This window comes from Ovis canadensis, chromosome 6, assembly GCF_042477335.2.
Source record: "Ovis canadensis isolate MfBH-ARS-UI-01 breed Bighorn chromosome 6, ARS-UI_OviCan_v2, whole genome shotgun sequence".
NCBI lineage: Eukaryota > Metazoa > Chordata > Mammalia > Artiodactyla > Bovidae > Ovis > Ovis canadensis.
This window is the reverse complement of record NC_091250.1, coordinates 30,912,759-30,939,872: the sequence shown is the minus strand read 5'-3', so window position 1 is coordinate 30,939,872 and position 27,114 is coordinate 30,912,759. Positions and strand designations below refer to the sequence as shown.

Below are 27,114 nucleotides of genomic sequence, written 5' to 3'. Positions count from 1 at the left end.
TGGCACTGATGCTTTCCCTTGTATGGTGCTTGCATAGTGTATGTGCTATCGTATGGCCCATTCCATGGCCAACGGTCTTTCTTCCGCAGTTCCCTGAGGTGAGAAAACTTCCAAACCACATCTAGTCTATAGCAAGTTTTCATATATCCTTTCCCCTGACAAAGTCTGGAGAGATGGCCACCTCATACAGTCCCATCTCTTCACTCGGATGTTAAAGCAGTAGTCAACTACAGTCTCTCATCCTTTAGATTTCTTGGGGATCAGATACCACGCCACTGTGTCCACACGAGTTCCAGGATACACAGATAAAACTCTTCAAGTGGTTGCATTAAAACCTCTTTTCTAGGCTGGGTGTGAGGAGGAAAGCATCCTGCACTCTGTCCTCCGGGAGGGACAGAATATTCAGTACACTAATGGAATCCTCCAAAACTGTGTGTTAGTCGCTCAGTCGTGCCTGACTTTTTGCGACTCCATGGACTGGATCCTGCCAGGCTCCTCTGTCCATGGAATTCTCCAGGCAAGAATACTGGAGTGGGTAGGCACTTCCTTCTCCAAAAGCCCTCTTCTAGAAGGCCTCTCTCTCCCTGTTAGGCATTCCAATCTCTTTCACAGGCTGTAGTGGGCTGTCAGCTGAGGGTCACAGAAAGCTGACCCTCCTGACCATGTCAATCCCGATTGGATCGGCCCACATCTTACTTTCGAGTATAGGCCAAGGGGCTTGGTTTGGGGGCCTTGCCAAAACTGAGACAGAATACTTTTTTTGCCTACCTGTTGCAGTAGAGCTTTATCTTTTCAATAGCTTATTTGGCACTTTGCAGCCTACTGTGTGCCAAAGCCAGGAGAGGGGCCAGGAATAGCACCAGTGAAAGCAGAGAGTGCTGGCTGGCAAGCACACAGAAGGGGGCAGGAGTTTCTGGCTGAGGAAAGGATGGCAGAGAAGGCGGCTTCAAGGGCCACCTAAACTAATGATGTAAGCAGACTTTCACCAGACTTCAAGGTACTGAGGCTCCAACCATGTCCAAGGTGAGGGGAAGGTTAGCAAATAAAGACCACAAAGTGAGCATGAGCCATGCCAAGGTTACAGACCTCTAGGTGCACCAGGTTACCTTTTTATAGGTGCTTACAGAGCTGACCAGACCACAGCACAGAACTAGATAAGTAACTTTTCCCACCCTATTGAGGACTCCCTTTTAAAAAAGGGAGAAGTGCGTTGCTGGAGAGACTCCAAAAGGGATCTAGTTGATTGCAAGGAGACTGTTTTAAGCCAGAAATCTGAACTTAATTAGAAAGTTAATGTCAAGAGAACAAACACATGGGAAGTTTTCCAAAGTCTCCACACCACCTGAAGGCTCTGCTGAAGAACTTGAGACCATAATGTCAAATCCCTCTACCTAATCACCTCTCTCGGCCATTTGTCCTGTCCCATTCAAAAGCCACTGTTTGATGAGACATTGTGCTGAACTTGACCTTCTTGGAGGACTGTGCAGTCTTTCCAGGTCATACCCAGGAAAGCAAAACCAAACCTTCTGTTCCAAGATTCCCCAAACTTCTGAGTACCTCAGCCCAAGATAGGAGAGCAAGAATTTCCTCAAAAGACCTTTTTGTTTTCTTCTTCATAGCATTTTGTGGGAACTTTCTTTAAGTTATAGCCTCTCTCCTCTCTACAATATAGATTGTAGGCCAATTCTAGGATCAAAGTTCCTCAGGCTGGACTCTTACTATAAATGGAAGATTTCTGAATAAGGAAAATTCTCAACCAAATCTGGCTTTCATAACTGCTGTTGGTCTATGGATTTAATAAATAGGGTTGGAGGCTCAATGTCAGTAAAAATGCTGTCTTGAGTTCCCTCAAAGCAGAGTCTGAAATGGAGGTTCAGGAACACGTCGTTTATTGAGAGAAGACGCTTATGAAGTAGGGAGTGTGAGAAGCAGGGTGGGGCAGGGGAAAAGCTGAGCAGCGACGACGTCATCTTAGCTGGAGTTTAGCTTTGCCAGATTCCAGTAGGAAGCCATCCGTGAGTTGTACTACACAGTGACCCAGCTTGAGGGGAGCAGGCTGGCCTGCTGCATTCCTGCGTCAGACAATCAATGACCAGGGGTAGGGGTTGCATAACCTTTTAAGCAAGATGGGTATATTTGGTCAAGGGCTATTCTCTGAAGAAAAAGTGCAGCTATGAACCAAAACAGCACTGTAAGGGGACCTGGGAGGGAAGGGCACTGTAGATGTCTTTGTTCTAAAAACTGATTCTTCACACATGGTCCCAGTAGTATCAGCATTGCTGGGAACTTGTGAGAAATGAGAATTCTTAGGCCCTACACCAGACCTACTGAGTCAGAAATTCTAGAGATGGGGCCCACGTGTTAAAAAAAACCTTCCAGGTGTTGCTGATACATGCTCAAACTTGAGAATCATGAACCTAAATGATACCACTCTTCCTTGGAAGTATCGAATACCACAGAATCGCATGATGTGTGGGAAATGAAAAGGGCATCAACTTAATTCTCAAAATATTATCTCTATAATAACTGACAAAAATTTTATTCTCAGTCCAGTGTTTTGACCAAGTGACTCAGCCTTAAAAAAACAAGTGATACCAGTGCAATGATTGCATAGCTATCAAACATGTTGAAAAGCAAGGCACTAGGATAGGATATCAATTTTTCAACATTAAATATATAGTGAAAGTGAAGTCGCTCAGTCGTGTCTGACTCTTTGCGACCCCATGGACTGTAACCCATCAGGCTCCTCTGTCCATGGGATGCTCCAGGCAACAATACTGGAGTGGGTTGCCATTTCCTTCTCCAGGGGATCTTCCCGACCCAGGGATTGAACCCAGGTCTTCCACATTGCAGGCAGACGCTTTTACCGTCTGAGCCACCAGGGAAGATAAATATATAATATTTATATATATTTATAAAATATATATAATGTATATTATATATAGTATTTATATATATTTATAAAATGGGCCTCTAAACTTCACCTGCTATAAATCTGCAGCCCACTAAGTTTCTGAATTACCTATTATTCTTCATAAACTTTCATTAGCCTTCACCCATTTGATCCTCAGAGCAACAGCTATTCATAGTTATTCTAAGAAAATACTGACGGGTCAAAGCTGTTGCTCTATCCACCCAGAAAACTAGAGAATTATTAAAATTAGAAAATTCTTGTTTCAAATTGCAACATAAAATTCTACAATCACTTTCTACTCAACAAACATTCTCAATAAAGTACTCCATTTCTCAATATTAGTTATACTTTTGTTAAGACAGGTTGAATGTTCCAAAATATAAATCCTTTTAAAAAGATCATAAAGAAGGTTGAGCACCATAAAGAAAGCTGAGCCAGAAGAATTGATGCTTTTAAACTGTGGTGCTGGAGAAGACTCTTGAGAGTCCCTTGGACAGCAAGGAAATCAAACCAGTAAATCCTATAGGAAATCAACCCTGAATATTCATTGGAAGGACTGATGAAACTGAAGCTCCAGTATTCTGGCCACCTGATGTGAAGAGCTGACCCACTGAAAAAGACCCTGATTCTGGGAAGGATTTAGGGCAGGAAGAAAAGGGGATGACAGAGGATTAGACGGTTGGATGGACTCAACGGACATGAGTTTGAACAAGCTCCAGGAGATGGTAAAGGACAGGGAAGCCTAGTGTGCTGCAGTCCACGGGGTCACAAAGAGTTGGACACAATTGAGCGACTGAACAACAAATAAGATCAAGATCTGAGAAAATAGGAGAAATCAGCTCTTTGAACTGAAAACAAACTCTATATCATATCACATTAGTATAAATCATATGATGCCAAAAGTATTTATTCTTACCTAGATCTCCAATACCATTTTATCTTCTTATCAATTCAGGGGAGAAATCAAAGTATGATTACATTATCACATTCATAAAAAATGATCTCAAACATAATAGCACTCAATGTACCAGTATGACTTACTCAGTAATTTAAAGTTTATTATTTAACCTAAACTTTCAAAATGTAGTTTGGAAAGACAGGATTCCCACCTAAGAGTCTTTACAAAACCTAGGCTAAAATTTGAGGCATAACAGATTTCTGAGAGTATTATTTCAAAAGCTTCCAAAATCTTTTCTAAGGAGGAATAAGTCAGACTCTTTAAAGTGTCAATAGTAATTTCACATTGTTTTGAGGAACAAAATCCATTTTTATTTATAAATATTACTGCTGCTAAGCTGCTAAGGCACTTCAGTCATGTCCGATTCTGTGCGACCCCATAGATGGCAACCCACCAGGCTCCCCCGTCCCTGAGATTCTCCAGGCAAGAACACGAGTGGGTTGCCATTTCCTTCTCCAATGCATGAAAGTGAAAAGTCAAAGTGAAGTTGCTCAGTCATGTCTGACTCTTAGTGACCCCATGGACCACAGCCTACCAGGCTCCTCCGTCCATGGGATTTTCCAGGCAAGAGTACTGGAGTGGGGTGCCATTAAAAAGATGTTTTGTGAGGAATATAAGCTCAATTGAAATGTTTTAAGCATTGATGATTCACAAGTACTGTACATGAATCTGCCACGGGTATACATGAGTTCCCAATCCTGAACCCCCCTCCCACCTCTCTCCCCATATCATCTCTCTGGGTCATCCCAGTGCACCCAGCCCCAAGCATCCTGTATCCTATATCGGACCTAGACTGGCGATTCGTTTCTTTAAATGGCTTTTGTTTTATCTAAAATTCTGCCACAGAAAATTTTCAATGCATACCTTAATGTTTTGTCTCCCCTTTATTGTTGAACATATGAAAATACTAATACATCATTGTGAACAAACCTCTTTGATTGGACCTTTATAGTAATGCATTTTCTTAATTGTTTAATTGAAGAATTCTCATTAACATTGATGTCTATGATGCCCATGTTAGTACTTTCAGTCAAAGGAAACCAATCTATTGGTTTTAATTTACTGTGGGATTTTTTTTTTCTTTCTTAGAGCTCAGCTTCTAACTTATAAGGAGGCTCTGAACTTGACCAAGTATCTCAAAGAAGAAAAGGAATATTTACCATGGCAAAGAGTCATTTCAGCTGTAACCTATATTATTAGCATGTTTGAAGATGATAAAGAGCTATACCCTGTGATTGAGGTAATGCTAATGCTATATCTCATGAAAGTAGATGTTTAATCCCAGTGGTAGAATAGGAAGACTTCTGAGAGAAGGAGCTCCTGGGAAACACAAAAGCATATCTTGACTGCCAAGTAATATAAAGGAAATTACAATGACTTAACTAATCAAATCAAAGAGATGCTATTTTCTTTCAGTTTGAAGTGTATCAGTATTTCTGATTCAGTATACCACTTAAAGGTGTAGTTTAGTGTTAGAAGAAATACAATAGTTAATATTTTATTTAAAACAAATAATGATTTAAACCATAGATACAAACTAGATCCTATTTTAATGGATTTATCTGTGTTAAAATGAATTTATTCTTATCAAAATATAACATCATTTTCCTTATTATTACTGCTGTTATTTCCACATTGAGATTTTATTATGACAGTCATTCAGATTACTTTTCTTGGCTTTGTGATTTCTGTAGCACTTTCTGATTACAAGAACACTTGTAATTTTAAACAAATTCTGGATTCCAATTTCTAGCTCTTCCATTTTCTTTATGAAAGAAATTGGACAAATGATTTCATATTTATTTTCTTTGTACAATAGGAAGTTAGTACTTGACTTCCCATGGTAATGGGATAGTAAGAATCATATAATATAAATATCCTTTGTAGATCTTAAGGCAATATGCAAATATTAGTTACTATTTCATTAATACTTGAGCAATCTTTAATATGGTAAGTCTATCCGGTGTTATTCTATTTATTAAAATGTCAGCTAAGAAGTGGAGGTTAAAAGGGGATGACCCAAAGTTCTATAAAACATTAGAGAGTGATCCAGAATGTTCTTATGTTCAGAACTGAAGTAAAACTGCTATGTGATAAAAACTGGAATATATACCTTTCCTAAGTACAGGCCCAAAGTTCTCTGAACTAGTAGGGGAAAAGATTACCACTGGGAACTGTAGATAATAATAAATGGGAGACTGTTGCTAAATAGTAAATTATTACTCACTGCACATGATGCTTTTATTTCAGAAATACTTCCGAGATCAAGTGAAGCCCATTGCAGATATTCTGGGATGGAATGATGTTGGAGACCACCTCACAAAGTTATTTTTTTACCTTTTTAAAAATTAATATTTGTTTAATATTTGTATGTGTTAAGATATGTTGAAAAGTTCTCAAGGCCCCAGCTCTGTGTGTGTGTGTTTTCTTAGATTACTCCGTGCCTCTGTATTAGGACTGGCGTGCAAGACGGGAGACAGCGATGCCTTGAACAATGCTTCCCAGTTATTTCAGCAGTGGCTAACTGGGACTGTAAGGTGACTGTTCCCATGTTTTCATATCTAGAAGACTTTAAACTGAGAAATAAGGAATTAAAATCTCTGAAACACTGTTTCTTCTTCTAGTCTTCCTGTAAATCTCAGGCTTCTGGTATATCGGTATGGTATGCAGAACTCTGGCAATGAGACTTCATGGAATTACACTCTCGAGCAATACCAGAAAACTTCATTAGCTCAAGAAAAAGAAAAGCTACTGTATGGATTAGCATCAGTGAAGAATGTTACTCTTTTGTCAAGGTAAGTTGGAACTTTTTAAAAAATTACATGAAAGGTACTCGATAGTTTACATGTCACAGTCTCTTTAAAATGCTAATTAATGGAAGATACATTTCCAAGAAAGTCTATTAAAAAATTATTTTCCTGGCAAGAAACAAAATATCCATGTAAGAGTGGCTTAAAAAATAAAGACACATTATCTCATATAAAAAATTCTAGAGGTAGATAAGTTCCAGTCATGTACAGTGATTCAACATTTTATCCAAGACCTAGGCTCTTTCTCTTTCTTTTCTGCCATCTTCAACATGTTGGATGTTTTACGACTTCCAGAGCCCCAGATATTTTGTCTTTACATAAATACGTTCAATGGAAGAAAGACAGGAGCAAAAGAGCTCCTCCTCACAAGACTCTGTCTTTTACGATAAGAGGTCAGTTATCTCCACTTCCTCTCATAATCCAGCACTAGGTCACCCTTGATCATTCTGGGTGACTCTCTGGATCTACCACTTGATCACTTGCTGACTACAATGAACTTGAGTTCCTTTGACTGACTTGGACCAATCATGCTACTCTGAGGACGGGGTAGCAATTTGCCTTCTCTAGAATCAAGGATACCTTGATCCAAACCCAGAACGAAACTGGTCTCTGTCAGCAGAGGATGTCCACCACAACAGGCATGCACACACAAATAGTTATTTACATTATACTCAAAAGATACAGCCTTCCCTGGTGGCTCAGAGGTTAAAGCATCTGCCTGCAATGCGGGAGACCTGGGTTCAATCCCTGGGTTGGGAAGATCCCCTGGGGAAGGAAATGGCAACCCACTCTAGTATTCTTGCCTGGAAAATCCCATGGACAGAGGAGCCTGGTGGGCTACAGTCCATGGGGTCGCAAAGAGTTGGACACGATTAAGCAACTTCACTTTGACTGTCAAAAGATACAAAGACCACTTGAAGCCCATCTATGAATGTTCTCCCACTTCACACCTATGTCCCAAATTAACTAGTTTCTGCCTTATTCATTTTTTGCTTATATAGATTCTGAGTTATTTGCTTCATTCATTTAACCAACACTTAAGATATCCTTTCTTTGTATAGGTATGTAGATTGTGGGAATAAAAATGAAAAAGAATAACATCTATCCTTGAGAAACTTATAGGTTCATGGGAGAGGCAGAATATAAATAGTAAATTATAGTGCAATAATGAATTTTTAAGAGCTACCAGAAACAGTTTGCTTTTACTTAGCAGGGTCAACAATATACTTTCACTATCTCACCTCAGGGCTATATGTGAAGTCTCCTTCTCTCTGGCCTAAGATAGTCTATCGATCCAGAACTTGATCATCTTGACATTCCACAAAACATCATATTGATTCATTACTTGGTTGTCATTATGCTAATTGTTGTATATGATGAGCAAATTAACAAGTACTTAGATGCCTTGTGTGCGTGTTCAGTTATGCCCAATTCTTTTCAACCCCATAGACTGTAGCCCACCAGGCTCCTCTGTCCACAGAATTTTCCAGGCAAGAATACTGGGGTGGGTTGCCATTTCCTACTCCAGGGGATCTTCCTGACCCAAGGATCAAACCACGTCTCTTGGATCTCCTGCACGGGCAGGCAGATTCTTTACCACCGTTCCACCTGGGAAGCTCCACTTAGATGCCGTACTAAGATTCTTACGAACTAGAGGATAAAAGATAAATTGTACAAAATTCAGGAGTGCCCCACTCCAGTGCAGAAGTTTATTAGAGCATGCTCAGATATTCCCTCTGGGTACAGCCATGGAATAAAGTGAATAAAAATCTATTTGGTCACTTAATTTATCTTGGACTTATTTGCTTTATACTCTAATTATAGCCAACTAATCTAACCATACAGATTATATTAGAAAGGTTTTTTTTTTTTTTTTTCACAATCTTCAGTTCAGTCGCTCAGTCATGTCTGACTCTTTGCAACCCCATGGACTGAAGCACGCCAGGACTCCCTGTCCATCACCAACTCCCAGAGTTTACTTAGTAAACTCATGTCCATTGAGTCGGTGATGCCATCCAGCCATCTCATCCTTTGTCATCCCCTTCTCCTCCCACCTCAATCTTTCCCAGCATCAGGGTTTTTTCAAATGAGTCAGTTCTTTGCATCAGGTGGTCAAAGTATTGGAGTTTCAGCTTCAACATCAGTCCTTCCAATGAATATTCAGGACTCATTTCCTTTAGGATGGACTGGTTGGATCTCCTTGCAGTCCAAGGGACTCTCAAGAGTCTTCTCCAACACCACAGTTCAAAAGCATCAATTAAGACTTAACTGTAGTCCCATATAAAATAAGAACATAAGGACCTCCCTGGTGGCGCATGGGTGAAGAATCTGCCTGCCAGTGCAGGAGATGTGGATTTGATCCCTGATCCAGGAAGACCTCACAAGCTGCAGAGCAGCTAAGCTCATGTACCACAACTACTGAGCCTGTGCTCTAGTGTCCTGGAGGCACAATTACTGAGCCACACACAACTACCGAAGCCCACATGCCCTAGAGCCCATGCCCCACAACGAGAGAGGCCATCACAGTGAGAAGCCCATGCACCACAACTAGAGAGTAGCCCCTGCTCTCTGCAACTAGAGAAAAACCTGTGCAGCAACGAAGACTCAGCACAGCCAAAATTTTATAATTTTATAAAATTATGAAAAAGAAAGAATACCAGTAATTTATTAGTTCCTTTTTTAGTTTCATGGAATAATAGGCAAATGGATGGAGTGCTTCTATTAAATAAATACAATTAATTTTTTAAATTAATAGTTAAAATTGTGGGTTTTAACTGTTATAGTACTTCCAAAATAACTGAAATTTTCATACACTTTACACTTCTCTAGTCCTCAAAATTAAAGAACAGTTAAGTATTTTAGAAAATATTAAATTGTGTTTTATTATTTTTCTTATTTAATTGTTTCAGTTGATGACTCAATAATTAAATTACTGGAATGAAAGCTAAGTTCTACTGGAATTTAGCTAAGGGTGAACACTGAAGGTTCATTTTGAATTGCTTTTCCATTTGACTTCTTTTAGGTATTTGGATTTACTCAAGGACTCAAACCTTATTAAAACACAGGATGTGTTTACAGTCATTCAATACATCTCATATAACAGCTATGGGAAGACCATGGCCTGGAATTGGATACAACTCAACTGGGAATATCTAGTCAACAGGTGAGGTGATCAGATAATGATTTGTTGTTCTCTTTGTCTGATACCATCTACAAGTTTGTTTGTTTTTTTTTCTCTTTTTTGTGCTTTCTCTGACATCTATACAATATCTGAAGTGCCATATTATCAGAAGTAAAGGATCATGGTATTTTCCCTCTAGGAAAGCAATATGCTAGTTTAAGCATAATTCGTTTCCTGGAAAGTAGTGTTTCCAACTGATCAATAGATTTCTAAAATCTTCAAACATGCCTAAATTGCATCTGAGTCATCAGAAAAGCCCCTAAAGGAATTTCTCTGTAGCTCATACAGTAAAGAATCTGCCTGAAATGCGGGAGACCCAGGTTTGATCCCTGGGTAGAGAAGGTCCTCTGGAGAATGGAATGGCAACCCACTCCAGTGTTCTTGCCTGGAGAATCTCATGGACAGAGGAGCCTGGTGGGCTATAGTCCATGGGCTCGCAAAGAGTTGGACATGACCGAGGAACTAAGCACACATATGTGATTTATTTCAAATAATGCATATTTCATTTTAAAAGTTAGTTCATTGTTATAGCTCTTAAAAAATTAAGAAGTAGAAAAAAACAGGTTTGTATTATTATAAAAGTCAAAAACAGTTGACCTTAAATCTATTAGACCTGAAGTTTAATTTTTTCAGGACAAATAAATTAATGACTATTTCCAATGCTAGTTCTAAACCCTCTCCCAAGGCTTTTAATATTTCTTCATAGTCTGATAATCTAATTCTCATGTGATATTATTTCAAGTAGCCTAAAACATAAAATCATATAATAACCATATGTCAGACACAAACAAAAAAGCCCAATATTAATTATGGTTAATTTGAAAAAGTATAATTTCCCCATTAAAACTGGATAAGACAAATTAAACAGAAATGAGCCAAGCTTCAGTCAAATATTTTCAAACTCTTAAACATTTTCCAGACTTCAGAATGAGTGGTTTTACTACCTCTATTTCTAAATAATTTATAGTCATCTTAAATAATTTACTTTTTTATAAAGCTTTTGCTTTATGATTTTTATGACAGCTGATGACCAACCACTAATGTCCTTTCCAGTTTGAGACTTAACCACAAAGTTCCAAAAACACTTCAGAAATTATTTGCTTTTATTTATTCCACTAAACAAATATTAAGTCAGAGATTATTTTTATATAATTATTTTTCAAAATATTTAAGATATGATTAAATCCTTATTTTAGTTTTTAAAATAATTAATATGATAAATATATAGCATATTTCCCCTTAAATGGTACATTCAATATGGTATTTGTTTCTTGGAATAAACATACTTATATTAAATGTTGAAATATGACTGAGAATTAAAAATAATATCAAAGAAGCCTACTTAAAGACATAAAAAGATATCTATAATATAGGATAATGTAAAAAACAGATTATAAAAACATGTTTAATATCATTCCATTTCTATAAATAAACAAACATCCATGGAAAAATGACTCAAGGGAAAACAGCTATGTGACAATAGGGATTTTTTTTTTAGGTGGTATGTATGGGTGATTTCTATATCCTTATTTTTGCTTCTCTGTATTTTGTGCAAAATAATATACACCTATTTTATGATAAGAAAATTGAAATTTTAAAAAAGGAAATCACACTAAGTTCCTGTAATGGTATTTTATAGATATGAAGAAAGTCTATTACAGCTAACAGTTTTCCAGTGATTTTCTATAATTTCTATAACATTTCTTTTCTGTTTTATTCTTTGTGACTAAAAATTAAAGAATATATTTAGAAACTAGCAATGAATAGATTGAATAAAAACTGCAACTACCTATGTAAATTCTCAGTCATATTTCAACATGTAAATACATCTTATCTAGCTAATCTCCATCTGTTGGATAATAAAATTGTTTGAAATTTTCTACTGTAGAATTAATGTACTAATGAACATCTTTGAAACTGAACTTATTTGTTCTCTTTGAATGTCCTTGACAATTTCCTTAGGATACCAATAATACTAGAAGCAATACTGCTGAGTTAAAGGATGCATTCATTCTTAGAGTTTCTGATGAATATTGCAAAACTGTCTCCCAGAACAAACTTTACTATTAACTTTGCCTATTTTCCAACCCTTGCCAATACTCAGTGCTATCATTTTAAAATATTCTTATTAATTGAGTACATGAAAACTGGTATCTCATTTTAAATAATTCTTTCATTGAATAAGTATTATGGAGCATATACTATGTGGTAGGCTCCGTGCTTGGCACTAAAGTTATAATAGTGTACAGGAGAAAAAGATCTGCTTCTCTGTTTTCATGGAGTTTAGAGTCTAATGATGAAGAGCAATATTAAGTAAAGTGCAAGTGTTAGTCATTCAGTCGTGTTCAACTCTTTGTGACCCCATGGACTGTAGCCCACCAGGTTCCTCTGTCCATGGCATTCTCCAGGCAAGAATACTGAAGCAGGTAGCCATTTCCTTCTCCAAAGGATCTTCTCAACCCAGGGATCAAACCCAGGTCTCCTGCACTGCAGGCATATCCTTTAGCATCTGAGCCATCAGAGAAGCCTGTAACAGTAAGCAAAGAATCAAATAAATACATGTATAATTAAAACTGTAATAACTGCAGATAGAAAAGTTTCTAGGTACACTGAAAGAGCATAATGGGGAAATTGACCAAGTCAGGAGAAGTTGGAGGTTAAGGGATTCCCAAAGGGAGCGATGACTGAGCTGAATTCTGAAAGAAGGGCAGGAGTAAATTAGATGAACAGGAGGTGAGCATTCCTGGCTGAAAAGAAGAAAGCTAAGGGCTAAGCTTTTGGGGATCACATAAAGATTGGGCTTTTTTTCTAAAAGCAATGACCTATACACTAACAATGAGAAAATAGAAAGAGAAATTAAGGAAACAATTCCATTCACCATTGCAATGAAAAGAATAAAATACTTAGGAATATATCTACCAAAAGAAACTAAAGACCTATATATAGAAAACTATAAAACACTGGTGAAAGAAACCAAAGAGGACACTAATAGATGGAGAAATATACCATGTTCATGGATCGGAAGAATCAATATAGTGAAAATGAGTATACTACTCAAAGCAATCTATAGATTCAATGCAATCCCTATTAAGCTGCTGCTGCTGCTGCTTCTTCTAAGTCACTTCAGTCATGTCTGACTCTTAGCAACCCCATGGACTGTGGCCCACCAGGCTCCTCCATCCATGGGATTTTAGAGCTAGAACAAATAACTTCACAATTTGTATGGAAATACAAAAAACCTCGAATAGCCAAAGCAATCTTGAGAAAGAGGAATGGAACTGGAGGAATCAACCTGCCTGACTTCAGGCTCTACTACAAAGCCACAGTCATCAAGATAGTATGGTAATGGCACAAAGACAGAAATATAGATCAATGGAACAAAGTAGAAAGCCCAGAGATAAATCCATACACCTATGGACACCTTATCTTTGACAAAGGAGGCAAGAATATACAATGGAGAAAAGACAATCTCTTTAACAAGTGGTGCTGGGAAAACTGGTCAACCATGTGTAAAAGAATGAAACCAGAACACTTTCTAACACCATACACAAAAATAAACTCAAAATGGATAATAGCAAATGAAGCAACTGATAAAGGACTAATCTCAAAAACATACAAGCAACTCCTGCAGCTCAATTCCAGAAAAATAAACGACCCAATCAAAAAATGGGCCAAAGAACTAAACAGACATTTCTCTAAAGAAGACATACAGATGGCTAACAAACACATGAAAAGATGCTCAACATCACTCATTATCAGTTCAGTTCAGCTCAGTTCAGTCGCTCAGTCGTGTCCGACTCTTTGCGACCCCATGATTCGCAGCACGCCAGGCCTCCCTGTCCATCACCATCTCCCGGAGTTCGCTCAGACTCACGTCCATCGAGTCAGTGATGCCATCCAGCCATCTCATCTTCTGTCGTCCCCTTCTCCTCCTGCCCCCAATCCCTCCCAGCATCAGAGTCTTTTCCAATGAGTCAACTCTTCACATGAGGTGGCCAAAGTACTGGAGCTTCAGCTTCAGCATCATTCACTCATTATCAGAGAAATGCAAATCAAAACCACAATGAGGTGCCATTTCACACCAGTCAGAATGGCTGCTATCCAAAAGTCTACAAGCAATAAATGCTGGAGAGGGTGTGGAGAAAAGGCAACCCTCTGACACTGTTGGCGGGAATGCAAACTAGTACAGCCACTATGGAGAAAAGTGTGGAGATTCCTTAAAAAAACTGGAAATAGAACTGCCTTATGACTCAGCAATCCTACTGCTGGGCATACCCACCAAGGAAACCAGAACTGTGTACCCCAATGTTCATCACAGCACTGTTTATAATAGCCAGGACATGGTAGCAACCTACATGTCCATCAGCAGATGAATGGATAAGAAAGCTGTGGTACATATACACAATGGAGTATTACTCAGCCATTAAAAAGAATACATTTGAATCAGTTCTAATGAGGTGGATGAAACTGGAGCCGATTATACAGAGTGAAGTAAGCCAGAAAGAAAAACACCAATACAGTATACTAATGCATATATATGGAATTTAGAAAGATGGTAACGATAACCCTGTATGTGAGACAGCAAAGGAGACACGGATGTATAGAACGGTCTTTTGGACTCTGTGGGAGAGGGCGAGGGTGGGATGATTTGGGAGAATGGCATTGAAACATGTATAATATCATATATGAAACGAATCGCCAGTCCAGGTTCGATGCATGATACAGGATGCTTGGGGCTGGTGCACTGGGATGACCCAGAGGGATGGTATGGGGAGGGAGGTGGGAGGCGGGTTCAGGATGGGGAACACGTGTACACCTGTGGCAGGTTCATGTTGATGTATGGCAAAATCAATACAATATTGAAAAGTAATTAGCCTCCAATTAAATAAATTTATATAAATAAATAAAAAGTACCCCCCCCAAAAAAAATAAAAGCAATGATAAGTCACTAATGGGTTTTAATTAAGAAAGTAAAAATGATCAATTTTGTTTTCAAAAGAAAGCTCTAGTGGTAAAGCCTAAATGGGAAACTTGGGGAAAGCAATTATAGAGCTACTGGAATAATCCTCATAAAAGATGGTGGTAGATTATACTATGGATATAATGATAAAGATGAAAAGATAAGAACAACCTTTAGAATTAGAAGTTAGAAAGGTAGATTAGGAGTTAGACAGCTTATTCAACTTATATGCAGAATGCTGCTACTGCTGCTAAGTCACTTCAGTCATGTCCGACTCTGTGAGACCCCATAGACGGTAGCCCACCAGGCTCCCCCGTCCTTGGGATCATGCATGCGAAATGCTGGGCTGGATGAAGCACAGGCTGAAATCAAGATTGCCAGGAGAAATATCAATAACCTCAGATATGCAGATGACACCATACTTATGGCAGAAAGCAAAGAGGAACTAAAGAGCCTCTTGATGAAAGTGAAAGAGGAGAGTGAAAATCCTGGCTTAAAGCTCAACATTTAAAAAACTAAGATCATGGCATCCAGTCCCATCACTTCATGGCAAATAGATGGGGAAACAATGGAAACAGTAAGAGACCTTATTTTCTTGGGTTCCAAAATCACTGCAGATGGTAACTGCAGCCATGAAATTAAAAGACGCTTGCTCCTTGGAAGAAAAGCTATGACCAACCTAGACAGCATATTAAAAAGCAGAGACATTGTTTTGCTGACAAAGGTCTGTCTAGTCAAAGCTATGGTTTTTCCAGTGGTCATGTATGGATGTGAGAGTTGGACCGTAAAGAAAGCTGAGTGGTGAAGAATTGATGCTTTTGAACTGTGGCATTGGTGAAGACTCTTGAGAGTCCCTTGGATTTCAAGGAGATCAAACCAGTCAATCCTAAAGGAAATCAGTCCTGAATATTCATTGGAAAAACTGATGTTGAAGCTGAAACTCCAATACTTTGGCCACCTGATGTGAAGAACTGACTCACTGGAAAAGATCCTGATGCTGGGAAAGAGTGAAGGCAGGAGGAAAAGGGGATAACCGAGAATGAGATGGTTGGGTGGCATCACCAACTCAATAGACATGAGTTTGAGCAAGCTCCAGGAGTTGGTGATGGACAGGGAATCCTGGTGTGCTGCAGTCCATGGGGTCACAAAGAGTTGGACACAACTGATCCACTGAACTGACTGAGATTAATAATGGGAGGCAAGTGAGGTGACAAAAATAAAATGTCTAGATTTCTAGAAAAGATAAAATTTTCGCAACAGTGAGTTCAGGTATGTGTGTGAGTGTGTGTATACGTACATACATATACACACATTACTGAACTATAAGGAAGCTTAGGGCTTAGGCGAAAATGTTATTGAAAATGGTATATCATGGAATTTAAACTATTTTAGGAAAAAAGTGAAAGCAAAGGAAAAGCTGATGATCCTGAAGAAAGTAGGGATAGAGATGCTCAGTGGACCAGAAATCCAGATAAAGTCAAAGAATGAGGGTAAATTATGTCATGGGGCATACATAAATTAATGATTTTAGAGGTAGAGTACTTATGGATGATCACAAAGTATGATGATGCAAATTGGTGGCTGGAGTAGAGTGGAGAAAATATCTTTGGAAATGAGGAGGTCAAGAAACTAAGGAGTTAAGCTGTTTTATCTTCATCTAAGTGGACCTTGAAGTCATGGCCTGGAATAGAAAAGACAACCAGGAGTCAGATGCTAAAGTGTATCATAAATGAGATCAAGGGGAATAACCTGAAGAAGCAGAGGGTCTTAAAGAGTGAAGGAATAATGGTTTGTAAACTGTAATGGGGAGCATGATCACACCAATTCCTTTTCTGACCTGGTGCTATGGAGGATACAGGAAAAGAAACATTCTCCAAATGAGTAGTAGTATTCTCTGTAAAGGGGTAGTTCCAAAGGGCTACGTGAAGGGTTTGAGAGTAACTCTAGACAACCCAGTCAGAGACAAGAAGGTACACACATGACAGGTGCAGTGTCATGCCTGAGTCTTACATTTTGGATAATGACTGATGATATTACGTAAAGGGAAATCGTTTGCATTATACTTCTAAGAAAATAAAGACAAGAGACATAACGGATTTAAATTCAGTGGTGTCTGTGATAAGAGTGACCATTGGACCTAGTATACCAAAATTGTGGATAATCATTAGAACATTTCATCTGTTTCCATTGGGTACATTTTCTCTATATATTTCTTTTGCAAACTGATGATTCATTCCTTTGCTAATTTCATGTTGGCGTATTTCTCCCTATTACCAATCTGAAAGGGCTTCCCTTGTGCCTCAGTTGCTAAAGAATCCACCTGCAATGAGGGAGACCTGGGTTCGATCCCTGGGTTGGGAAGATCCCCTGGAGAAGGGAAAGGCTACCCACTCCAGTATTCTGGCCTGGAGAATTCCATGGACTGTATAGTCCATGGGGTCACAAAGAGTCAGACAACGACTAAGCGACTTTCACCAATCTGAAAGGGCTCTTTAGATAGCCAAAATATTTGCTCTTTTTACAACAATACATTTTTACTTTTAATTTTATGGCAGACTTCCTTTCACATAAATTTTTTAATGTGTATGTGACAAACTATTAGTTTTTATCTTCATGATTTCTTGATTTATGTGATACTTTTTAAAATTTCTCCTCCTGTTTAATACTTTATACATTGATATATTTCCTTTATCCTTTCCCAACATTCCAAAAATTCAAAGTTTACAGATAATTCTTGGGACTGTTTTTTTTTACACTGTGATTAACTGGGATGAAATTTTACCTGTGTCACTGTTATTTGCATTTTGGTTTGTAAGGAAATTTGTGATTTTTACTTTTTAAGAGAGAAAAATGCAAAAGGTATAGGAATAGAATATAATCGCTCAAGTGCTATCTTTGCACTTAGCTTCAAATGTCTTTGCTTAGCAGGCTGATATAGATCATAATGCCAAATATGCAAGTAGCCAATAAAGCTTTATGGAAGCAGAATAAATAGCCTATATTCAAATTTCTGTATCTGTAGGAAGACACATAGATTATTAGTTAAGATAAAGGTGACAGAGCCATTCTGCTGTAACAGAGACACAGAAACACAGCAGCTTAAAGGACAAAAGTAATTATTTCTCATTTGGCTTGGTCTCCTGAAGTGAGCATTCCAAGTTGTTAGGGTGGTTGTGCTCCATGAGGCCTAGGGCCTTATTCTGTGTAGTTGAAATCTAGAAGAAGGGGAAGGAAAAAAAGAAGATAGAAGGCAAGCAATTTCCCTTTACTTCCTTAACAAGAAGGTGGAAGTTGCATCTACCACTTCTGTTTATGTTCCGTTGATGAGAACTGGATCACCTGTTTGCACCTAGCTAGGAGGAAGGCTGAGACAAGTAATCTGACTATGGTTCTCACGTGTGCAGGAAAAAGGAGACTAGATTTGGGGAATGTAACAACCAGCCTACCATTTCTGGGAAAGTGGAGTGGATCTGTCGACAAAAAAAAAAGTGCAGAAGTTGCTGCGAATTTCTACTGAATAGAATTATTTTAAATTAAATATGTTTACTTACTGTTTTATACTTACTGTACTTTGACAATTACTTTAAAAAAACTCTCAAAATAAAAAGGACATGTCTGCATGTAGAGCAAAGATTTAAAGTTCTGAGCACTTATGTAGCCTTTTCCACCCCTAAATTTCTCTTCAGGTATACACTCAATAACAGAAACCTTGGCCGGATTGTGACTATAGCAGAGCCATTCAACACTGAACTACAACTCTGGCAGGTAGGAAGATAAATTCCACTATACTTGTCAAGGAAGGAACAGAATTAATTTTTTTTTCAAGTAGAAATTATATTTTCTCTATTCAGGTCCCGAAAGACAAGGAAAAAGTAATAATTATTATATATAATTAAATGTACATCTTATTTTTTTTTTCTAAACTAAAAAAATTTCAAATAACCAAGAAATAAAGTTTAAAAGTTGAGAAAGGTGAGGCCTGAGGAGGCTTAGGCTCTTGGTCCATGAGACCATACAGTTTGGCAAGCCATGAGCAGTCCATCTCCCCTTTCCAGGTTAGTGTAATCCTAGGATAAGCTGCTCAAGATTTGATTCCTTTCAGAACTCAGAGTTTTGGAATTTCAAAACTAAGCCCAAATCTTTCATCAATTCCTATGGCGTAGAGGGGTGAGGGGATGTTCATTAACGTTAGCCAAACAAAGATTGTATGAATTTTGGAAGGTTACATCCTTCTGTGAAACAAAATAATTCTTAATCCTTCTGTGAAACAAAATAATTCTTATTTTTGTAAATAGCATATACTACTATGGTTAAGTTTCAGAGAGGGTTTTGGAAGGAAGAGGGAAAACAAACCAGATTTAATAGAGATTTTTTGATGAGCCCTCAATGGGTGAACTGAGTGTATATAAAACACGCCAGACTCTTGGAACAAAGCAAAGCCATCACTCCACAGTACAGGTTTTCCAGGAAACACCTTGGGAGAACGTGCAGAAAACTGAGGAACCTGCAGAAGCAGAGAGAGCATGCCCGCCACCACTGCGCGGCTCTCCTTCCCCAGTACAGCAGGGCCTCTTCTGCGGGACGTGCTGCCAGGCGTCCAAAGCCATGGGCAGTGACTACCGGTCTGAGAGGTGGGCTCACTCTAATGATGCACCAGAAGATGTATCTTAATGTTGTTCCGTGATACTGAATTTCCAGGGAAGAAGGAAACAAATCCAGAATGTCAATAAAATCCCTGAAGAACAACTGGGCTTAAAATGACTTTCTTAATTACTGCCTTCTCTTTTATAGATCAAGAGCTTTTTCGAAAGATATCCTGAAGCTGGAGCGGGACAAAAACCTAGGGAGCAAGTACTGGAAACAGTGAAAAACAATATCGAGTGGCTAAAACAAAACAGGGACACCATAAGAAACTGGTTTCTTGATTTGAATGGTTAATGTGTCCAAAGATCATATTTTAATTTTGTGACTCTATTATTTCTCCTGTTAAATATTTGGTGGCCTAATTTACAAGCACTGTGGAGGGAGTTTTATATATAGATACTGCTTTCACTAAGTACTGTGTTTATATGTCTTGCAAAGCTTTTAAATTGTTCCTTTTTGTTTATGAAGGAAGATATTAATAGAGTAGTTAATGTACTCAGGGATTTCTTCTAAGCATACTTCGTAGGAGATTCTTTACAAACTGAAGATAATTTAATAGTCATTTTAAGGTCTTTAAATATCATTCTTTGTATCTTAAATCTGTGAAAATAGAAGAATTTGGTCTTAGCTTTACATTTTTAGTACCAAAGAAACACCACTTAATCTTCTCTCTTGAATGATTTTTAAAGTTTAAACACCAGTACTTGAGGGACCAGTATTACCATCTTAATCTTTATTTTATTATTCAGAATTACACAGATCTAACATCATTGTATTCACATGTTTTACTCTTTTAAATCCTATCAAAGTAACCTGGGCTTAAATTTTACTCAAGGATTGCATGAATTAGCCAAAGAAACACCTGACTCTTACCTTTGTTATAAAATCAACAAAAGAATTCTCCTCTCCTTTTAAAAATAAATCTGAATGATTACCTTGAAAAACTACATTGTTTTCCAGTGTTCCTTTACTCTTGAATAATAATGACTGCAGCACTCCCCAAATACTTTCAGTTCAGTTCAGTTCAGTCGCTCAGTCGTGTCCGACTCTTTGCGACCCCACGAATCACAGCTTGCCAGGCCTCCCTGTCCATCACCAACTCCCGGAGTTCACTCAGACTCACGTCCATCAAGTCAGTGATGCCATCCAGCCATCTCATCCTCTGTGGTCCCCTTCTCCTCCTGCCCCCAATCCCTCCCAGCATCAGAGTCTTTTCCAATGGGTCAGCTCTTCGCATGAGGTGGCCAAAGTACTGGAGTTTCAGCTTTAGCAAATACTTTACCAGGAGGCAATAAGATTCAAGCACCCAGTCTTTTTCATGCTTAGTTTTCTGCCATCTTGCTCCATTCCCCACAAAGTTCCTTCAAATAAGCTAGGAAATTAAGGCGAAGATAGTGTTTAAATTCTACATGGATTTTAGAGGAAAAGGGCTAAATAATTGGAAACTTATTACGAAACAGAGAAGGGTGATCATTCCATAAAACTAAGTGGAATTAGAATTTAGCTTTGATCTTACCTAGCAATCTTTAAGTATGAAAATAAGGAAACCCATGGATGTTTCCAACATGACTCTGCATATCTGAGGATATATCTTCTTAGATATAACTTTAATGTGTAAACCCTTATATCCTAATCCATACAGAATCAGTTCAGTTCACTTCAGTCGCTCAGTCGTGTCCGGCTCCTTGAGACCTCATGGACAGGAGCACTCCAGGCCTCCTTGTCCGTCACCAATTCATACAGGATAGCACTGATGAAATTTATATTTGTGATTTGACTAAAGACATCAATTTTGTAGGAGCTGGGGGCAAGAACATGTTTAATATGACACTTGATGCCAAGCAGATCCACAACACAAGTCCAACAGACAGAAAAGATAGTAAATTCGTATGTTCCAATCTACTGTATCTAGAAAATCTAAATTTATTTGGAACCTTCAGAAGTATAATTTAAGATTGGTTTGATGATAATTGAAACACACGGAAACAATCAAAACCCTAGTTTTGACTTTACATAAAAAACATTCCCTAATCAAGGGCTCTCAAACTTTGTAAACTTTCCTATTGCTGTCTCTTAATTTTTACTTCTCAATCCACATAGCTAAACTGTCAAAGTCAAATGTAGACTAGGGGGAGGAGGGGGAAGACTAAAAAAGAAGATATTTTCAGACTAAAACTTTTAAAATATTGTTTTAAATTACTTCAGAAGAAAACCACATTAACATCATAAATCATCAGGGGAAAAAAAAAAAAATCCCGCTATCCTCATGGGGATTAACACCCTAACTTCAAATTGACCACAATCAAAACCAGCACTTGAAGTCTATGTATTGTTTCAAACGGATAAATAAGGAAGTGGGATGTTTTATCCTTCTGCTTTATGCAATAAATTCTTAAAAGAATTTGAAGGAGATGGTACATGAAACAGATTCCCAACTTGCCTATAAGTCATTCTGCTTCATTCCACTCTAAGCACTAAAACTGAGAATGAATTGTTTAGTTCTATTTACCCCATATGAAAAAGAACTGTGCACACTTCATTATAACTCTACTAGCCAATCAGGCCCTTCACAAACAGTATCTGGTTTTTAAAGGCTGATGACCAATAGATAGATCTATGCCAAGAAGAGTTTGCTACTGTGCTTTTTTGGTTGTGTCATGATTTTTACAGGAAAAGATTTTAGTATGTTGTGTCCAAAATTAAACCACAATAAACCATCAACTTTAAAGAATTAACAGGAAGAAATGATCAGCAAAGTCATGTAGCAAGAAGCAGGACCAGTAATAATTATTGCCTCCTTCTAGACAGTTTATTCGGAGGAGGCAATGGCACCCCACTCCAGTACTCTTGCCTGGAAAATCCCATGGACGGAGGACCCTGGTAGGCTGCAGTCCATGGGGTCGCTGAGTCAGACACAACTGAGCAACTTCACTTTCACTTTTCACTTTCATGCATTGGAGAAGGAAATGGCAACCCACTCCAGTGTTCTTGCCTGGAGAATCCCAAGGATGGGGGAGCCTGGTGGGCTGCCATCTATGGGATCGCACAGAGTCGGACACAACTGAAGCAACTTAGCAGCAGCAGGCAGTTTATTCCTATAGTGCAGATCACTGCTGTGCACCCACACAAGCGTAAACTAGGAGCTTATATAATAAACTATGAACATATAAGTGGCAAGCAGGGAAGTTCTGGGGAGCAGAGACATACAGCTAGGTTGAAGGCAATGGTACTCTTACAGTTTACCCTCCATGTAGATAAAGTGTTATTCCAAAAACAGATAAATACAAGGTGGGAAGAGAAATCTAGAATGGTAATTCTCAAAGGGAGAATAAGCAGGGAACAGAGGAAGAAGAGTAGAATAACCAATGAAACTTCCAAAACTGCTAAATAATACTAATAGTGATGGTAACAATAATACCAAGTTCCTTTCTAATAGCAAGCCCTGTTCTAAACACAAGCACTCCACATACATCAATTTCTATATTTGAACTTTACAAAAACCCATGAAGTAGGTACTGTTAATATCCCCATTTTACAGATGGAGAAACAGAGAAGTCACACAACTTGCTCAAGGCCAAAAAGTTAGTGTCTGGCATGAGCCATGACTTGAACTTACTTTATCACCAGAATCTACATACACAACCACATATTAAAGTAGAAATCCCTGAAGAGAATTCCATTATCTCACCCCATTGTGACATATGAAAATCAATCAATGTGATGTACTATATTGATGGAATAAGGACAAAAACCACATGATCATTCCCATGGTGCAGAAGAAACATTTGAAAAAAATCCAGAACCCTTCCATGATAAAACATTCAACAAGCTAGAAATAGAAGGGAACTTCTTCAACCTGAAAACAGCATCTATGAAACACCAACAGCTAACATCACACATACAGGTGAAAGACTGAATGCTTTGCCCTTAAGATCAGTAACAAGACAAGGATGCGCTTGCTTACAACTTTACTTAACACTGGAGTGGAACTCTTGCAAGGGAAATTAGGAAAGGAAAGGAAATAAAAGACATCCAGAGCTTCTGTGGTGGCTCAGTGGTAAAGAATTCATCTGTTACTGCAGGAATCATGAGTTCCATCCGTGATTCAGGAAGATCTCACGTGTCATGGAGCAACTAGGCCAGAGGGCCACAACTATTGAGCCTGTGCTCTAGAACTTGGGAGCTACAACTACTGAAGCCCGTGAGCACTAGAGCCCATGCTCCTTAACAAGAGAAGCCAGGGCAATGAGAAGCCTGCTCACCACAGCTAGAGAGTAGCTCCTGCTCGCTGCAACTAAAGAAAAGTCCGTGCAGCAATGAAGACCCAGCATAGCCAAAAATAAATAAATTTTAAAAATTATTTTTAAAAAGATATCCAAATGAGAAAAAAGAAAATGATCTTTATTATCTGATGGCATGATCTTGCACATAGAATATCATAAAGAATACATGCACATATACACACACGGATGATTACCACTAAACGAATTCAGCCAAGTTGCAGGATACAAATTAATTGCAATTCAATACACTAGCAATCAAAAATAAGAAAATAAAATTAGTTACATTCCAAGACCATCTAAAAGGATAAAATACTAAGCAACAAATTTAACAACAGGAGTCCGACTTGTAGACTTAAAACTAGGAAATATTGTTTAAAAAAATTAAAGATCTAAATACATGGAAGGACATCTCAGGTTCATAGATTGGAAGACATAATATTGTGAAAATGGCAATATTTCCCAAATCTACAGATTCAACATAATCCCTAAAAACGTCACCTTGATTTTTTGCAGAAACTGAAAACCTGATCATAAAATTCATATTGAAATGAACACACAATAAACAAAAGAATATTCAAACTAAGAACAGGTTGTAGAACTCATATATCTCAAATTTAAAACTTACTACTCAACTACAATAATCAGTAGAATATGATACTGCCATAAGGAGAGACATAGGTCAATGGAATAGAATTGAGAGTCCAGAAAGAAATATTTACATATATGGTCACTTGAGTCTTCACAAAACAATAATAATGTGGAAAAGTCTTGTCAATAAATGGTGCTAGGATAACTGGATATCCACATGCAAATAAAATGAAGTTGGAATGCTTTCTTACATCAAACACAAAAATTAACTCAAAATACATCATAAACCTAAAAGCTAAAACTACAAAAGAACAAAACAAAATAAAAAACATGCAAGTAAATCTTTGTGATCTTGGATTAGGCAATGATTTCTTAGGCATAATACCAAAAGCATAAACAACAAAAGAAAACAATAGGTAAATTAGTCTATATCAAAATTGAAAACTTTATTGCTGCTAACGATACTATCAAGAGAGTTATAAGACAAATCATAGTACCAAAGAAAATATTTGTAAATCAAAAATCCTAATTAGAGACTGGTATTAAGAACAATACTGCGTAAGAACCTGGAATGGTAGGTCCAGAAATCAAAGTAAATGGACATAGCCAACCAGATGGCAAGAGTGAACATCAACATTTTAGGAATCAGTGAATTAAAATGGATGGGAACGGGTGAATTTAATTCAGAAGACCATTACATCTACTACTGTGGGTGAGAATCACTTAGAAGAAATGGAGCAGCCCTCAGAGTCAACAAAAGAGTCTGAAATGCAGTACTTAGGTGCAATCTCCCAAATGACAGAATGATCTCAGTTCATTTCCAAGGGAAGTCACAGTAATCTATGTCCCAGCCACTAATGCCAAAGAAGCTGAAGCTGAACAGTTTCTCTGAAAATCTACAACATATTCTAGAACTAACACCAAAAAAAGATGTCCTTTTCATCACAGGGGACTGGAATGCAAAAGTAGGAAGTCAAGAGATACCTGGAGTAAAAGGCAAGTTTGGCCTTGGAGTACAAAATGGAAAAGGGCAAAGGCTAACAAGTTTTGCCAAAAGAACATACTGGTCACAGCAAACTCCCTCTTCAAACAACACAAGAGATGACTCTACCCATGGACATCACTGAAGTTTACACTGAAGTTAGACTGATTATATTCTTTGCAGCTGAAAATAGAGAACCTCTATACAGTCAGCAAAAACAAGACCGAGAGTTGACTGTGGCTCATACCATCAGCTCCTTATTGCAAAATTCAGGTTTATATTGAAGAAATTAGAGAAAACCACTAGACCATTCAGGTATGACCTAAATCAAATCCATTATGATTTTACAGTGGAGATGATTAGATTCAAGGGATTACAGCTGGTAGGCAGAGTGCCTGAAGAATTATGGATAGAGGTTCGTAAATTATATAGGAGGTGGTGACCAAAACCATCCCCAAGAAAAAGAAATGCAAGAAGTCAAAGTGGTTATCTGAGGAAGCCTTAAAAATAGCTGAAAAAAGAGAAGCAAAAGGCAAAGGAGTAAGGGAAAGATATCCAACTGAAGGCAGAGTTCCAGAGAATAGCAAGGAGAGATAAGAAAGCCTTCTTAAGTGAACAATGCAAAGAAATAGAGGGATAAAATAGAATGGGAAAGACTAGAGATCTCTTCAAGAAAACTGGAGATACCAAGGGAACAATTTCTTGCAAAGATGGGCTCACTAAAGGACAAAACAGCAAGGACCTAACACAAGAAGAAGAGATTAAGACGTGGCAAGAATGCACACAAAAGTTACACATAAAAGGTCTTAAAGATCTGGATAACCATGATGGTGTGGTCACTGACTTAGAGCCAAACATCCTGGAGTGTGAAGTCAAGTGGGCCTTAGGAAGTGTTACTGTGAACAAAGCTAGCGGAGGTGGTGGAATTCCAACCTAGCTATTTCAAATCCTAAAAGATGATGCTGTTAAAGGGCTGCACTCAATATACCAACAAATTTGGAAAACTGAGCAGTGGCCACAGGACTGGAAAAGGGCAGTTTTCATTCCAATCCCAAAGAAAGGCAATGCCAAAGAATGTTCAAATTACTATTCAATTATACTCATTTCATATGCTAGCAAGATTATGCTCAAAATCCTTCAAGCTATGCTGTAGCATGAACTGAGATATTCCAGATATCCAAGCTGGATTTAGAAAAGGCAGAGGAACCAGAGATCAAATTGCCAATATCTGCTGGATCACAGAAAAAACAAGGGAATTAAAAAAAAAAAAACCCTACTGTTTTATTGACTACACTAAAGCCTTTGAATGTGTAGATCACAACAAACTCTGGAAAATTTTTAGAGATGGGAATTTCAGATCCACTTACCTGTCCCCAGAAATCTATATGCAGGGCAAGAAGCAATAGTGACAACCAGACACAGAACAATGGACTGGTTTAAAATTGGGAAAGGAGTACATCAAAGCTGTATATTGTCACATTGTTTATTTTACTTCCATGTAGAGTACATAACAAGAAATGCCAGGCTGGATGCTCACAAGCTGGAATCAAAATTGCCAGGAGAAATATCAATGACCTCAGATATGCAGATGACACCACCCTTATGGCAGAAAGAGTAGCTAAATAGCCTCATGATGGTGAAAGAGGAGAGTGAAAAAGCTGGGTTAAAATTCAACATTCAAAAAGCTAAGATCATGGCATCCAGTCCCATCACTTCGTGGCAAATAGATGGGGAAACAATGGAAATAGTGACAGATTTTATTTTCTTGGGCTCCAAAATCACTGTGCACTAGTG

The 27,114-nt window shown here is 38.1% G+C and overlaps 1 protein-coding gene and 1 long non-coding RNA gene across 5 annotated transcripts in view; one reads left to right on the top strand and one right to left on the bottom strand.

The window, feature by feature from the left end:
* The window catches only part of ENPEP (glutamyl aminopeptidase), an 80,703-nt gene extending 60,289 nt beyond the window's left edge, over nucleotides 1-20,414 (top strand). The window contains exons 14-20 of the mRNA XM_069593524.1: nucleotides 4,962-5,112; nucleotides 6,123-6,196; nucleotides 6,305-6,409; nucleotides 6,497-6,667; nucleotides 9,705-9,845; nucleotides 18,510-18,588; nucleotides 19,615-20,414. Of these exons, the coding sequence (XP_069449625.1) occupies nucleotides 4,962-5,112; nucleotides 6,123-6,196; nucleotides 6,305-6,409; nucleotides 6,497-6,667; nucleotides 9,705-9,845; nucleotides 18,510-18,588; nucleotides 19,615-19,761 (868 nt within the window). The 3' untranslated portion in view covers nucleotides 19,762-20,414. The remainder of the gene's footprint in view (nucleotides 1-4,961; nucleotides 5,113-6,122; nucleotides 6,197-6,304; nucleotides 6,410-6,496; nucleotides 6,668-9,704; nucleotides 9,846-18,509; nucleotides 18,589-19,614) is intronic.
* LOC138442319 (uncharacterized) overlaps nucleotides 1-27,114 on the bottom strand; it is a 123,665-nt gene that overhangs the window by 71,825 nt on the left and 24,726 nt on the right. For 2 of the 4 annotated variants that reach the window (XR_011257641.1, XR_011257642.1), the window contains one exon: nucleotides 11,564-12,390. The exons of the other annotated variants lie outside the window; for them this stretch is intronic. This is a non-coding gene — a long non-coding RNA (uncharacterized lncRNA). Of the gene's footprint in view, nucleotides 1-11,563; nucleotides 12,391-27,114 lie in introns of those variants that run through there. 4 annotated transcript variants of the gene reach the window in all.